The sequence below is a fragment of the Peromyscus leucopus genome, chromosome 20 (assembly GCF_004664715.2).
Source record: "Peromyscus leucopus breed LL Stock chromosome 20, UCI_PerLeu_2.1, whole genome shotgun sequence".
In the NCBI taxonomy this organism is placed as follows: Eukaryota; Metazoa; Chordata; class Mammalia; order Rodentia; family Cricetidae; genus Peromyscus; species Peromyscus leucopus.
In genome coordinates this window covers 30,136,273-30,150,800 of record NC_051080.1, presented here as the reverse complement: position 1 = coordinate 30,150,800, position 14,528 = coordinate 30,136,273, and the positions used below count along the sequence as shown (strand labels likewise).

Sequence of the window (14,528 nt, the reverse complement as noted above, 5' to 3'; positions counted from 1 at the left end):
TTGTGTGCACATATGCACATGCCTTCATGCCAGGGCATGCATGTAGAGGTCAGAAGGCAACTTTGTGGAAGCAGTTGTCTCCACCCACCGTATTGACTCCAGGGATCTAGCCCAGGTCATCAGGCTTGGTAACAAGCACCTCACTGGCACAGAAACTGACTTTGATGTTGATTTCCTTATTTTCCACTTCATCCATTATTTTCTCTATACCTAGTTTGAGTATAATTTTACTTATTTCCTGGATTTTACAATGTATAGTTAAATAGTTGACTTTGGACTCTTATTTTTTTTCCTCTAAGAATCATTTTAACGTATAATATTTAATCCTTTAAGAATTTATAGCAATTTTGATTATATTCACCTGTTCCTCTCCACTTCTCTCCCTCATTCCTCCCAGATCCACGCTACCTCCCCAGCCCCCTAACTTCCCGTTCTTTGGTTTTAAACTCCCATTGAGTCCAATGTGTGCTGCCTATATACTCCTGGGGGATGTGAGGCCATTCACTGGAAGTGTGTTCTACCTACCAAGAGCCAAACCCTTAAAGAAAACTGACTGTCCCTTCCCTGAAGCCATCAGTGACCATAGCTCCTGGGGGGAGGGTTCATAAGGCCTTCCTAGCTCCATGATAGAAAATGACTGGCTTGGAATTGTGCAAGCAAACCAGCGGCGGTGAGTTCATGGGGGAAGTGGGTCTGTCATGTCCAGCAGTCACTGTTTTATGCTGGTCCTCCCTGACCTCTGACTTTACAATCTTCCCGCCCCTCTTCTGTGATGGCCCTTAAGCCTTGGTGTGTGTGTGTGACATAGATGTCCCATTTGTGGCTGAACTCTGCACTGACACTCTCTGTCCTTTGACCAGTTGTGAGTTTCTGCATTAACGACGACCCATGGCCTACAGAAACTTCTCTGATGAGGACTGTGGTGGTTTGAATAAGAATGGCCCCCATAGGCTCATATATTTGCATGCACTATTTGAGGAGAATTAGAAGGATTAGAAGGTGTGGCCTTGTTGGAGTAGGTGTAACATTGTTGGAGGAAGTGTGTCACTGGTGGTGGGTTTTGAGGGTTTTTTTTTTTTTGTTTTTGTTTTTCAAGACAATGTTTCTCTGTGTAGTTTTGGTGCCTGTCTTGGATCTTGCTCTGTATACCGGGCTGGCCTCGAACTCACAGAGATCCACCTGGCTCTGCCTCCCATGTGCTGGGATTAAAGGCATGCGCCACCACCGCTGGGCTGGGTTTTGAGGTTTTAAAAGCCCACATCAGGCCCACTGTCTCTCTGCCTATGGATCAGGGAATAGCTCTTAGGTACTGCTCAGTGCCTGCCTGCATGCCGCCATGCTTCGCATCATGATGATAATGGATCACACCTCTGAAACTGTTAGCGAGCTTCCAATGAATGCTCTCTTTCCTAAGAGTGGCCTCGGTCATGGTGTCTTGGGACAGCAATAGGACAGTGACTAAGACAAGGACGGAGTGCTGTATTAATCTTTGTATGATAGAGATATAGATTTAGAGGACAGTTTGGTATCATGTTCATTCAGCAGAATGATAGTAGCAGATTAACTCTGGGGCCTGTGAGCTCTCCAGCCATGGGTTCTTGGTCAGATTTACTGCACCAGACATGTCCCGTCCTGTGGAACTGGCCTTGAATTTAATCAGAAAGTGTTAGGTGAACCCCATAGCACTGTTGCCACTATGGCACCCATGGGACTGTCATGCCACTTGGGTCATTATTGTAGCTCACAGGTTCACAGTGGGCAAGACTATTGGTGACTTTGCTCCCCAGCAGCCTACATAGCATCGTCTAGTACCAGGAAAGCTAGCCAGCAGGAAGAAAATTCCCCGGTCAGCATGAACTTGATTTCTTCATGTCCTGTGACCACCAGAGTGTGTGGTGTCTTCAGCAGTCAGGTCTTTACTATCAAATTCTGGTGGGGAACCAAGAACAATGGTAATAGCTTGTATTATTTTTTTTTGGGGGGGGGTGTCTCTGGGATATCCCTGACCAATAACTTGAGGAGAAGTGACTCCTGTACCAGGCACTGGCCTTTCTGCTCAGCAGGCTATGCCCTTGGAAGGAGCGTGTTCCCCTATATAGGGTAACTCTAGTTAAACTCTTTACATTGTCTGTCTGTCTATCTCTCTATCTCCCTGTCTGTCTCTCTCTCTATCTATCTATGAAGCTTCTAAAGCAGTCCATTTTGAAGCTTCCCGAGTGTTCGTTATCTCTTCCCGACTGCCTGCCTTTGTCCTGCCTTCTCCCCGCTTTCCGCCCCAGCCTCCCTCCTCATTATTCCTTCCCCTCCCCACGGTCACATCCTCTTCAGCTGCACCACTCCATTAGCCCTGCCTCTCCCCGTCTCCACCAACAGCCCCTTTCTAGTTTCTACCGGTTTAACGCCAAGAGCCCCACATGAGTGACAGCGTGCGCCCTTGGTTTATCTAGATCTGGGTTACCTTGCTCAGTACACTATCTTCCAGTTCCATCCATGTACCTGCAGATCTCATAATTGCGTTTTTCTTTCTAAGTGAATGAAATTCTATCGTGTCATAGGTACGATACATGCTGGATTGGTTTCTACTTTTTTTTTTTTTCTGACACAATCTCACATTTTACTCCACAAATATCACTTGCAGAGATGAACGCTCTGCACCTTGTTATGTTTCGCTTGGTGAAAGCATTCCTCTCAGCGATTTCTACTTTTTTTTTTGAGGAACTGCCACACCAGTTTCCATAGCAACTGGACCGCCGCCGTGCGCTCCCACCGACAGCATGCCAGGGTTCCTCGCTCCCTGCCTCCTTACCAGCATTTGCTGTCTTTTGTTTTCTTATTCCTAGCTGCTGTAATTGTGGTAAAAATGAAATCTCAAAGTAGTTTTAATTTGTCTTTTCCTCGTGGTTAAGGATGGTGAATACTTTAAAAATATTTCTTAAGCTGTTTATAGTTCATCTTCTGAGGACTGTCTGTGCGGTTCCACAGCCCACTGTTTAAATTGGGTGTTTTGTCTTCTTGTTAAGCTCTTGGCTCCTTGGATAGTCTAGGCACTAATCCTTCGTTGGTGTACAGCTGGCAAAGCTTTCCCCATTTTCTAGGCTGCCTCTTCGGTCGATGGAATCTCCTTGGCAGCGTAGACTTTTAATTCCATGGGTCCCACTTGAGGATTGCTGGTCCTGTTTTCTGTGTGGCTAGAGATCTACTCAGAAAGCCCACACCTGAGCATGTATCCTGAAGTGTACTCCCTATGCGCTCTTCTAGAAGTTTCAAAGTTTCATGTCTAACTTTGAGATCTTTGATATATTTGGAATTGATTTGTATGCAAGGGGAGAGAGACGTTTCATTCTTATTCACATAAATATCCAGTTTTCCAATACCGTTTGTTGAAGATTCTGTCTTTCTCCATTGTGTACTTTGGCGATGCAGTTCCCTCTCAGGCACTTCTGGACATCTTGAATTTGACACAGTGTGTGTCCTTATCACTGTTCTATTGCTGTGAAGAGACACCGTGACCGAGGCAAGCAACTCTTGGTGGCTGGCTTACAGTTTTAGAGGGTTAGTCCATGATTGTCATGGTGGGAAGCAGACAGGCATGGTGCTGGAGAAGTAGCTGAGGGCTTTACATCCTGACCCAAAGGCAGCAGGCAGAGAGAGAGACAGAGAGAGAGAGAGAGAGAGAGAGAGAGAGAGACAGAGAGACAGAGAGAGACAGAGAGAGACAGAGAGACTGACTGGGCATGGCATAGGCTTTGAAACCTGAAAAACCCACCCCCAGTAACACACCTCTTCCAATGAAGCCACACCTACTCCAAGAAGGTCACATCTCCTCATTCTTCCTAAGCAGTTCCCCTAATTGGGAACCAAGCATTCAAACATACGAGCCTATGGGGGCCATTCTCGTGCAAACCACCACAGTGTTTCTATTTCCATTCAGTTAAGAGGATTTTAAGAATGTCACTTCTCTTTCCTCTGGAGGTGGATGTCTGTGTCTTGTGGGTGTGTATGTTTGTGTATGTTATTGAGTTTAATTATTTTAACAAAGGGGTGTTAAAACTGCCAGCTATAGGGGAATTAGGAAACTTCCCCTTTTTTTTTCTTATTGTATGTAGCTGAGGCTTAGAACAGGTGTTAAGGGATGCTCTAGGCAGTAAAATGGTTACGGTACTCAAGAAGATGACTATATCTGCCAGTTTATGGACTGACTTTCCTTGAGACAGAACAGCTAAGACATGCCTAATGAAAATCCCTAATACACCATTTTAATTTGCTCCTCATGGGCGCCCTGGCTCTCCAGACTCTCTCTTCTTTATGCTTGTCTTTACATCCTGTGACCTTCATATCTGCCCTCCCCTGAGGCAGAACTACTGAGTCATTCTTTTCTCTTTCGATGATGGAGCGTTTTCTTTGTCTGTCTTCACTCAGCACAGTGTCCATGGCCATCCATATTTTGGCAAATGGGAGGAATTCCTTTTTAAAGCCAAATAATATTCTAGTGTGGTTTTATTATTCATTTATTTGCTTACTTATTTGGTGTGTGTATGGTGTATGTATGGATACACACGTGTGTATGTGTGTGTGTGTGTGTGCGCGCGTGCGCGCGCGTTCATGTTCAGAAACAAGAGGTTGATGTTGTTTTGCACAGTATTTATTTTGGGGTTAGGAGGTCTGACTGAATCTGGAGCTCCTGACTGGTTGGCTGATAAAGCTCAGGGATCCTTCCATTTCCATCTCTCAAGTGCCAGGATTATAGGTGTACAGGTGTACTCTGCCATTCCTGTTTTTTTTTTTTTTAAGATTTTATTTTTATTTATATGTGCATCTGTATGAGTGTATATCATATATGTACAGTACCCATGTACAGGCCCGAAGAGGGCATTGGATCCTCTGGACTTGGAGTTACAGATGGTGTGAACTACCTCACATGGATGCTAGGAATCTAAATTCTGGTCCTGTGGCACCTCTCCAAACCCTTCTCAGGGTACTTTTTATACATACCACGTTCTCTACATCTGTGTCTTTAGGTCGTTTGTATATCCTGAGCACTGTGAAATCAGGGTGGATGCCCTGACGAGGTGCTGATTTCATCCTCGAGGGTTGTCTGCACAGACGAGGATCTCACGTGGAGGCGACTGTGGTTTCTTCAGGAGGCACCGTGTTGTCTTCTGTGGTACCGTGCCAGCTGGAGGTCCATCGCCAATGCAGTGGGGTTTGCTCTGTACCCTCACCATGTCACGGTGTGGAAGCACCCGCCCGCCACCTTCCTCTGGACTTGACTCAAATGTGGGATTTCAGGGTGTGTCAGCCGGGTCGGTACCTGTTTCTTTTTCCTTAGGTCCCCCATCTCAGACTTGGGAAAAAGATGGCCATCTTTCTTCCTCGCCTTGCTTAGATTCCATAGCTGACTAGGGCAGACACGGCTGTCTCAGGTTATTACTTAGAAAGAACAAGAATGAACTGTGAAATCGCGATGCGCTGGTCTTCACACCAGCGTCAACTGTGGCAACGATCAGTGGCCCGTGACCTGTTTACCATCAGGAGTTTGGCAATCACATTTTCTCCTCTTAGGAGGAATGGTATGATTAGGTGGCAGCTAGTTTTCATTAAAAATGCTCTTTTGTCTGTATGGATTCTTTAATTTCTGGGGTGGAAAAATTAGCTCTCCAGGGCATTAGGTGCTCTTCATTTGACTGGCATCACCTTTGAAACTCCTGATCAAAACAAAATGAGATATTGATTCTCGAGTGAGATAAATTAAGGCATTATGAGCTTCCACTCCCCATCATGGGCTATGAGAGGGTTAGGATATATCATGATTTCCTGAAGCTTGGCTCATGTGGCAGATAGATGCCAGGAGCCACCACGGTTCTGAGCTTGCCTCTCCATGTTGTAGTCTCATGGGGCACCTATGGTCAGGCCTCACCTGTTGGCTCCTCTTTGGAACTTGAGAGGGTCAGCTCCCTTCCCCAGGTCCTTAAGACCCGATTCCTCCCTAAAGGCCCCAGTTTCTGACATCGGTGTATTTTTGGATGATTTCCCACACAAGTTCTCAGAGACACAGCACAGCAGTGGCTAAAAAGGGAAGCGTATATGACAGGATGTCCCCAGACCCTGAACGATAGCTCTCTGCTCCGCTGTAGCCAGGGGCAGCCATGGATATGGGGGTCCCCCATAGGAAGGCGCTCTAGGAAAATGCTGGTCTGAAGCGAGGAATGCTGATGGGAAGGCTCACGGAGTGACACGTAGCTCACCAGGCGAAGGGCCATTGACAGTGCGCATGTGTGCTCTCGTGCGCTGGGCCGTCTTCGGCATCAAAGAAAGACTCTTCCTTCTCTGCTTGGGTAGCGTTTACCCAGAGTGGCACAGGGCCAGTTGGTACAGAGACTCCTAAGCCAGGCTTCATTCCCAACATGGGACATGCTTGGTGTCCTTGAGCCCTCTGGAAGACTGTATGTTGTAGGTTATTGGATCATTTGGAGAACTTTTTACTTTTTAAAACTTTTATTTCTGCTTTTGACTCTCTCTCTCTTTGTGTGTGTGTGTGTGTGTGTGTGTGTGTGTGTGTGTGTGTGTGTGTGACATGTATGTGGGCATCACTGGAGTCCAAAAGAGGGTGTTGGATCCTCTGGAGCTGGAGATACAGGTGGTTGTGAGCCACCTGCCATGGATGCTGGGAACTAAACTCAGGTTTTCTGGAAGATCAGCAAGTGCTCTTAAGCACTGCACCATTTTCCACTTTGGGGACAAGTTCAAAAGTGATCCTTCTCATGTCTGCTTCCCACAGAGAACATCTAAATGGGGTTCTAGCAACGGGGGAGTCCTTGCCTGGACTTTTAGGACTCATGGTCCCCAGCCTGAGTGGCACAATCTCTGCCCGTTGTCGTCTTGTGTTTCCCCAAGTGCAGCAACAAGACACTGATGTTGAAGGTGTGCTCAGTGCTAGTGTTGGCAGGCTGTCACCCTGGAGTGTGTCACCTTGTCCCCAGGGAGCTCCCACACTTTTGTGAAAAAGGAGTCATTGCTTTTACTTTAGGGCAGCTAGGCTCTGCAGGAGGCATGCTTCCTGACAGAGTCGCACAGTGCCCGGGGAAGGGCGAGTTCTTGACTTGAACCCAGGTCTCATTTGGCCATCCCTTGTGACTGACTTCCACTAGTGTTTTGAAAAGAAAAAAACTTTCTAGAAGGCGCGAGCTCCCTCGTCCCCTGTCCCGCTTCTCTCAAGCCTTTAAAACGCTGTACCACCGGTGTCGGGGCAAATGCAGGGCCTTTGACAAGCTGCTTTCTCCTCTTGCCAGACTTTTCATAACGCAGCATTGGGAAGGGACCATCTGTGCTCTGTTGGAGAGCCTTTTGTGGCTAGTGTCCAAACATCATCACCACCACCTGTGTCCTCTTTTCCTTCCCCAGTGACAAGGGATATGCGTGTGCGTGCGTGCATGCGTGTGTGTGTGTGTGTGTGTGCACGCGTGTGTATGCAGCAGTGGTTGCAGCAAACAGGCTTACCTTGCAAAGCTCACTAGCAGCATCAGAGACTTGGTTTGTGGCTATTTGCTTCCACGTCAGTCAAATGGACAAACTACAGTGGATGCTCTGTGGGGACAGGTCCCTGTGTGGGTGCTTGGTGCTTAGTAATTGCTGAGAAATACTGTTAAGAAATGCAAGGAGCTTTGGTCCTGCCCGCCGGCTTTATGGCCCTTGATCTGGTCGTATTTCTCTGGTGCTGGTCACATCCCGGAAGGTCACAGCTCAGTTCCCTCCATATCCGCAGGGCCTTCAGGGTGGCAGCTGCTAGTGTATCTTAAGGAATGGAGCTGTCACCGTCACTGGGTTCTTTACTTCTGATGGAAGCCTCCCTTCTGGGCTGGCCTGGATCACGTTGCTCCGGATCACGCTGAACAAAAACCACCCACCTTTACTTGGTCGACTGAACCCACATTCTGTTTTGTTTTCTCCTCAGAAAAGAAAGATGTGACTCAAAGCCTGGAGAACTATACAGCCAAGTGTCCCGGGACGATGGAGCCCATCACCCTTCCAGATGGCCTCACGCTTCCTCCCGTGCCCTTTACCAAGCTGCCCATTGTCAGGTGAGGCCGTGGGCAGGGTGCGGGGCACTGCTCTGCCTCTGCTGCTGGCCCTCTGGCTCATGACTTCATTTTAAAAAAGTTGTTCTTTATTTTTGAGAATTCCATACACGTATACAACGAACTATGAAAATAATCTATCCCCCCCCCCTCCATTTCGGTCTCCATTTCTCCCCATATCCCTCCCAATTCCCCCCCCCCCCCCCCCCCCCCCCCCCCCGTTTTATGGCTCATGACCTACTTAAGCTTCACCTCAGGTCTTAGAAGTGACAGTAGCTTACAGAACTGAGGGCAGTGTGGTCCTGTTCCTGCCCTCGTCCATGGCTATTTTGCGATAGAGCTGTGGACAGATGGGACCCTGCTGATTTCTAGTCCAGGATGGAAATCGGCCAGACCGGTCATCTCCTGCTCACAGGTGTGGGCTGACTCTCTCTCGTGGGCCTGCTGCCAGGATTCAGGAACAGAGATGGTCTCTCCCCTTCTATTGTCTTGCTCACTTCCTAGTGGCTGCAGTCAGCCTCCTGGCCCCCCACTGCCTCGGGATATCCAGGCCGTGCACACCGCTGCACCCGCATGAACCAGGTCCTATGGGTCCTCCACTGCGCACCGATTTGGGAGAAACTTCTGAATCCCAGAAACATTTGTTTGAGGGACTGAAAAGAAGCAGTTACAGCATTGGCATTTTTCTGTGGAGCAGAGGCGTGTAGTTCTAGGGCCCCCCACGGTGTCTTGGGCATACCTTTCATCTGTTGGTACTTACATGTCCTGGCCTTTGCTATGGAGGGGCCTGGGCTCCCCTCACAGCCATGCAGTATTCCAGGATGGTATCACTCACTCCTCTCTGGGTGGCAGCTGCCTGTTACTGATACGAGACTTCAATGAAGCTCCGTATGAGAGCATTTGGGGCTGTGCTTCAGAGATGCTACTTTTCTGCCCTTTTTTGGAGGCCATTTTAGATGCGGAGGCCATTTTAGCTGCCCGATGGAATGACTGGGGTGCCGCCCTGGAAATGGTAGGAAGGGTGGCTGGACACAGAAGCCCTGGCAGGCCGTGGCTGAGTCTGCCCTTCTCTCCATCCCCCCCTCCTCCACTTGCCTGCTTCCTCCCTCCCTCCCTCCTTTTCTTTCTTCCTTTCTTTCCTTCTCCTTTATTTTTTTTTCTCTTAAATTGGAGACAGGGTCTCATGTAGTCCTGGCTGGCCCCAAACATGTATAGCCAAGGATGACGGTGAATTCCCTATTCTTTGGCCTCGATCTCCTGAGTGGTAGGATTATAAGTTAACTTTCTAGCCAGGCATGGTGTGCACCACCTTTAATTCCAGCACTTGGGAGGCAGAGACAGGTGGATCCCTGAGTTCAAGGCCAGCCTGGTCTACACAGTAAGTTTTAGGACAGCCAGGGCTACACAGAGAAACCCTGTCTTTAAAAACCCCAAAACAAAGCAAAGTAACAACTATAACAACTGCCTCCCCCCCCACCAAAAAAAACAACAACAATAAGTTAACTTTCTTTTCTATGATGTTGGGGGTCAAATCCAGAACCTTACACATGCTGGGTAATTGCTCTCCCACTGAGCCCTGTTTCTAGCACAAAACAGTAAAAGGACTCTGAGGCTTCCTTAGTTCAAATCCCCACTCCCTAACGGGGCTGTGTTTCTGCTAGAAGCATCCACCCACAGTTCTGAGGCAGGGGTGTGCTGTTTTTCATCCTTGACAGTTGGAAAGAAAGGGTCTCTTTTGGGCTATTCTATGAGTAAGATTTAAAGTGGAATATATTTTTTTGACTTGGGATTGAGGGCATGATTCAGTTTTCAAACTTAAAGGCTAGAAAAGCCTTTCCTAACACTTCTGTATCTGCGTTGTGACTTGGGTCATTTTTCAATTTAGAAAGCCTTGTGTAATGGGATATTCTGGCCTCCTGGTGCTGCACCTGGGGGTCCCAGTGCTCAACTCTTAGACCATTCAGGACCCAAGCTCAGGGAATGGCGCTGCCAACTTCAAGACGATCCTCCGCAGACATGCTCACAGGCCAGCCTGTCGGGACAAACCTCCGTCAAGATTCCTTTTCCAAGCAAATCTGTCTAGAGGCATGGACAGACCCTGTAGGTGGGGATGTCACCTCTTCTGAGTTCCCCATCTCCACTTGATGACAAGCCGGTGCCAAAGCTATCTACGGGGCCACCATGTTTCCATAGAAATGAGCTGAGGACTACCAGAATGCATAACTACTAATCAGTTTTTTGTTACTGTGGCCAAGTACCCGAGGCAAAGCATTTTCAGTAGGGAAGGTTTATTTTGCTTCATTGTTTCAGTGTGTGTGCCCTTGGCTCTGTTGTTTCTGGGCCTGTGGTCCAGCGCCACAGCAGAGGAGTATGGAGAAGAGAGCTGCTCACCCCCTGGCAGCTGGGAAGCCGAGAGACATGTGGGTGGGCTGGGGTGGGGTGGGGTGGGGTGGGCAGAGTCCTGAGACAACATATATGCTTCAAGGACACATTCCCAGTGACCTGTGTCCTTCACCCAGGCCCCAGCTCCTAACAGGCCCATGGTGAATCCATCAGTGCAACAAGTGCTTTTTTGCACCCACAGCCTCTCAACGGGGCTGGAGAGCCAAGTCCTTACTTAGCACAGGAGGCTTTGGATGCTTCCTGTCTAAGCCATAGGAACCTCCACACCCCAAGGCAGACTTCATCAGTTTAGTATTAAAAACATCAGAGGAAGGGCGTGAAAGCGACCCCTGGAGACGGGGAAGAGCTGGGTGGTGTGAACACGGAGGACCGCAGAGTCCGGCTCTGCTGTACAGTAAAGTGTTTAAAAACAGCCCCATATCAGTGAGTCAGATTCCAGAGGCACTGTGTAGAATTGTTAGATACAAGCTCATTTTGTTGGAGATGCCTCAAAACTACGGTTCCTTGTTTTTAGAATAGATAGTTCATGCCTTTTTCCATTGAACTTCTCCTTGGTTCTAGATGATAAAACCATTTTAGCAACTGACAGGAAAACGCCCACCTGGAAGCATGTACTAGGCATACCCCAAAGTGGCTTCCAGTAATTATGATGCAGTTTACTAAGAACCAAACACATCCTTGTTTACATCTGCTTCAAGATTCACTTAATCACACGTGTTCCCAGTGGTCAAGCTGAGCAGGGCCCTGGCCGTGTGTGGGGTTCATGGATGGTTAGGAATGATGTCATCCTGGAATGATGTCACTGCCTTCAGTGCCTTTGGGTGCAGCAGAGGGCAGCCAGGAAAGACCAAAGCATTCCTGCAGAACTCTGCGGGAGGACTCAGGGGAGCCAAGATGACCTCGAACCCCTGGTCCCCCAGTCCCCACTTGCCAGTGCTCGAATCATAGGCCCACACTACCATGGCCAGCGTGTTGTGGGTTATTTGAGAAGAATTCGGTGTAGGGTTCCGAGCTGTTTGTAGTGAGCTACCATCCATTGACTGATGTCTTCCTGACTTAGCTAATAGGGGCATCTACACAGACAGGGACTCGCCCTTCCCACAAGAGTTGCGCTTTGAACTGGAACGTGGGCCAGAAGCTGACCCGTGTTTCCCCTGGACCAAGGGTGGGTGGAGAATGAAAAGACAAGGAAGAAAGGGTTCCATTAGTTCCCGTGCCATCCTTCTCAAGTGGCACGTTCACAGCCACTACCCTAGTTAGCACTCCACTGTTGTCCAGCTTGATCCCTTTTAGCCACAGGATGCCAAGGAGACTCGGGATTCTGACATGTAAACTATGTCCAGATGGAATTGGACACTCGATCCCCCTTTAGTCACAGCAGCTTCACCCGCCCGAGCCAACATCCTTTGTTCAGGAGAGAGCCAGGCTGAATGCATGACGTGGGTTGTAAGTCAGGTGCCTCGAATGATGCTTTTGGTAGAGGACACATTTTATAAAATGACTTTTGATGGAAAAAGTTGAGTCATGAGTGTACACCATAATGAGTAACGGGTCATTCTTCTGGCTGGCCATGTCCTCAGAATTCTTGAACATATGCAGTAAACCAGCTGTTTAGCCGGGCGGTGGTGGCGCACGCCTTTAATCCCAGCACTCGGAAGGCAGAGGCAGGCGGATCTTGGTGAGTTTGAGGCCAGCCTGGTCTACAGAGCGAGACCCAAGACAGACACCAAAACTACACAGAGAAACCCTGTCTCGAAAAACAAAACAAAACCAAACCAAAACAAAAACCAACCAGCTGTTTGTTAGAATGGAGGCCTCCTTAGAATTCCCACTCCATCTTCAGTAGGGCTATTGCATGACACAGAAAGTGTTCCTTGTTCTGAGAGCCCTGAGTTGCCCTGCCCTCAAGTACAAGGTAGTTCAAGGCTTGGCGGTTCTACGCAGTCCAGCATCCAGCAGTGTGGTTATAGCCAGCCTCAAGACTTGGCATCTCTCACTCTGTCCAGCACTGCCATTTTGCACCAGTAGCCATTGTCTGTTGGCAAATAGTCATTGTTTTAAGATGGGGAAAGCAGAGAAGGCTTTACTGACCAGTTGTGTGCGCCAGGTGCCAGGACAGGTACTAACATGTTACCTCAAGCCGTCCCACAATGCCCTGCAAGGCCACTCCCCTTTTCCTGCCCGCCGTCAGAACACACAGGAATACTTGTGCCAGGCAGATGAAAAATGGAGTGGTAAGTGTGGCTCAGGCGAGGCAGGTAGGTGTGTGAACTGCCCCTGGCTATAAGCCTCTTTTGTGGGAGGGCCTGGGTTAGCACACACAGGGTGATACAGAATATGCACTGTCTGTAGCAGGAGGCCACCCCGGGAGCTAGATCAAGAAGTGTATATAGGCTCCTTTTCTCTCAAATCTCACCCCCCTGGGTGGCTAGTGAAGGAGAGCGAGGTCAGGTTGGATCTGTCTTCCAAGGGGTATCCCTCCCTACGAAAACTGGGGACCAAAGAAAGGAAACATCCTTCTAGCCACACGTATTACCAGAGTACCGCTCCTTTGCTGATTTTATAAGCAAAAGCTGAATGAGGTTCAGGCCACTGGACCTCAAAGCCTTCAGTGTGTGTTGTCCCACTGGTAGGTCCTTCAGATTGTAATGAGGGTCTCCCTGTCAACTCGAGGGCGAATCTCAGTCTGAGAGGGGGACTAGCTTCAGGCAGGATCCTTGTGGTGGTGGGGGAGCATGTTACGCATGGGTTTCCTGCTGTCAGCAATGAATTTTCACCACAGTGCTCAGCTTCAAAAGATTCGGATGCCAGGTTTGAAGTTCAGCTTTTGGGAGCGTATTTACAGCATTTACTGAGAGCAACAGGTTCAAGTGCTGGACAAGGCTTTGGTACTCAGCCAGCTCACAGCTCGAATTAAAACAAAGCTGTGAGGCCATTCTGGTCCCAGATTGACAGTCTGATGGAGGAGTGTCTGCAGAGAAGGAATCTGAGAGAGTAAACCTCATTTTCTAAGTACTCTCTTTACATGGGTTATTGTGGGTGGCGGATGTGTCCCTTGCATGTGACCTGAACCCTGTCAGGGCCTAGGTGCTAAGTGCTGTAGGGGCTCTTGGCATGAGGGAGGCTGGATTCCTCTAGGACAGTGGTTCTCAACCTGTGGGTCGAGACACCCTTGGAGGTAGACTATGAGATATCCTGCACATCAGATATTTGCATTATGATTCATTACAGTTATGAAGTAGTAACGAAATAATTTTATGGTTGCTATGAAGAACTGTATTAAAGGGTCGCAGCATTAAGAAAGTTGAGAACCCCTGCTCTAGGAGTCCATCCCTTACTAAGTGACATCAGCTCTGTAAGGTAGTTCTTATTAGTCAGTGTGGGTTGGGCTGTGCCTGAGACCTCGCAGTGACTTATTGCATACAGCACAGTGTGTCCCACTCACTCAGCCTGGTGTTAGTGGGTGGCATCCTGGCCCCACGGTGGCATGCTGTGGGTGCTTGTGACCCAGGCCGTGCTGTCGTGTTCTTGGCCTCCTCAGCATCTGGCTTTGCAGGACTGCCATGTAGGGTGCCAGGAAGCTGATGTATTGTTTCCACACAGGGCCGTGCAGCGTCTTCTCAGCCCTTGGCCGGTGCTGCATGTGTGACCTCATCTTCCTGCTCACAGAAGCTAGGAGCTGGGGTGGAAACACCTGGGCCTCTCTCATCCTCATCCTTGTCTGTTCTGTTCTGGCCTAGCACGTTCCTGATCTTAGCCACTGGGCCAGTCTGGTCCCAGAGGCCTCGCCGTGCTGTGGTGTTTCTGGTCATCGTCACTTTCCATTAATGGGACTGTGGGCTGTGCTTCATCTCTCTTTTGTCAGGTCCTGGGTGATAATGCAGAGATAATGGCAACACTCGAGTGGAGCGCTTTTGAGGTGTATGTGATGGTGCTGGGGGGTGGGGTGGGTAGTGCAGGGGCTGCATGTACTCAGCTTCTAACAGGTACCCGTTTGTAGTTGACTTGGATGACCTTGAGCATGACGGGTAGTACATCTTTATGAAAATA

At 48.8% G+C, this 14,528-nt stretch overlaps 1 protein-coding gene across 4 annotated transcripts in view; it reads left to right on the top strand.

Annotated features, from left to right (window-relative positions):
• The window catches only part of Trappc9 (trafficking protein particle complex 9), a 479,996-nt gene that overhangs the window by 82,005 nt on the left and 383,463 nt on the right, over positions 1-14,528 (top strand). For all 4 annotated transcript variants that reach the window (XM_037197522.1, XM_028885994.2, XM_037197521.1 and 1 more), the window contains one exon: positions 7,952-8,078. In XM_037197522.1, the coding sequence (XP_037053417.1) occupies positions 7,952-8,078 (127 nt within the window). The remainder of the gene's footprint in view (positions 1-7,951; positions 8,079-14,528) is intronic.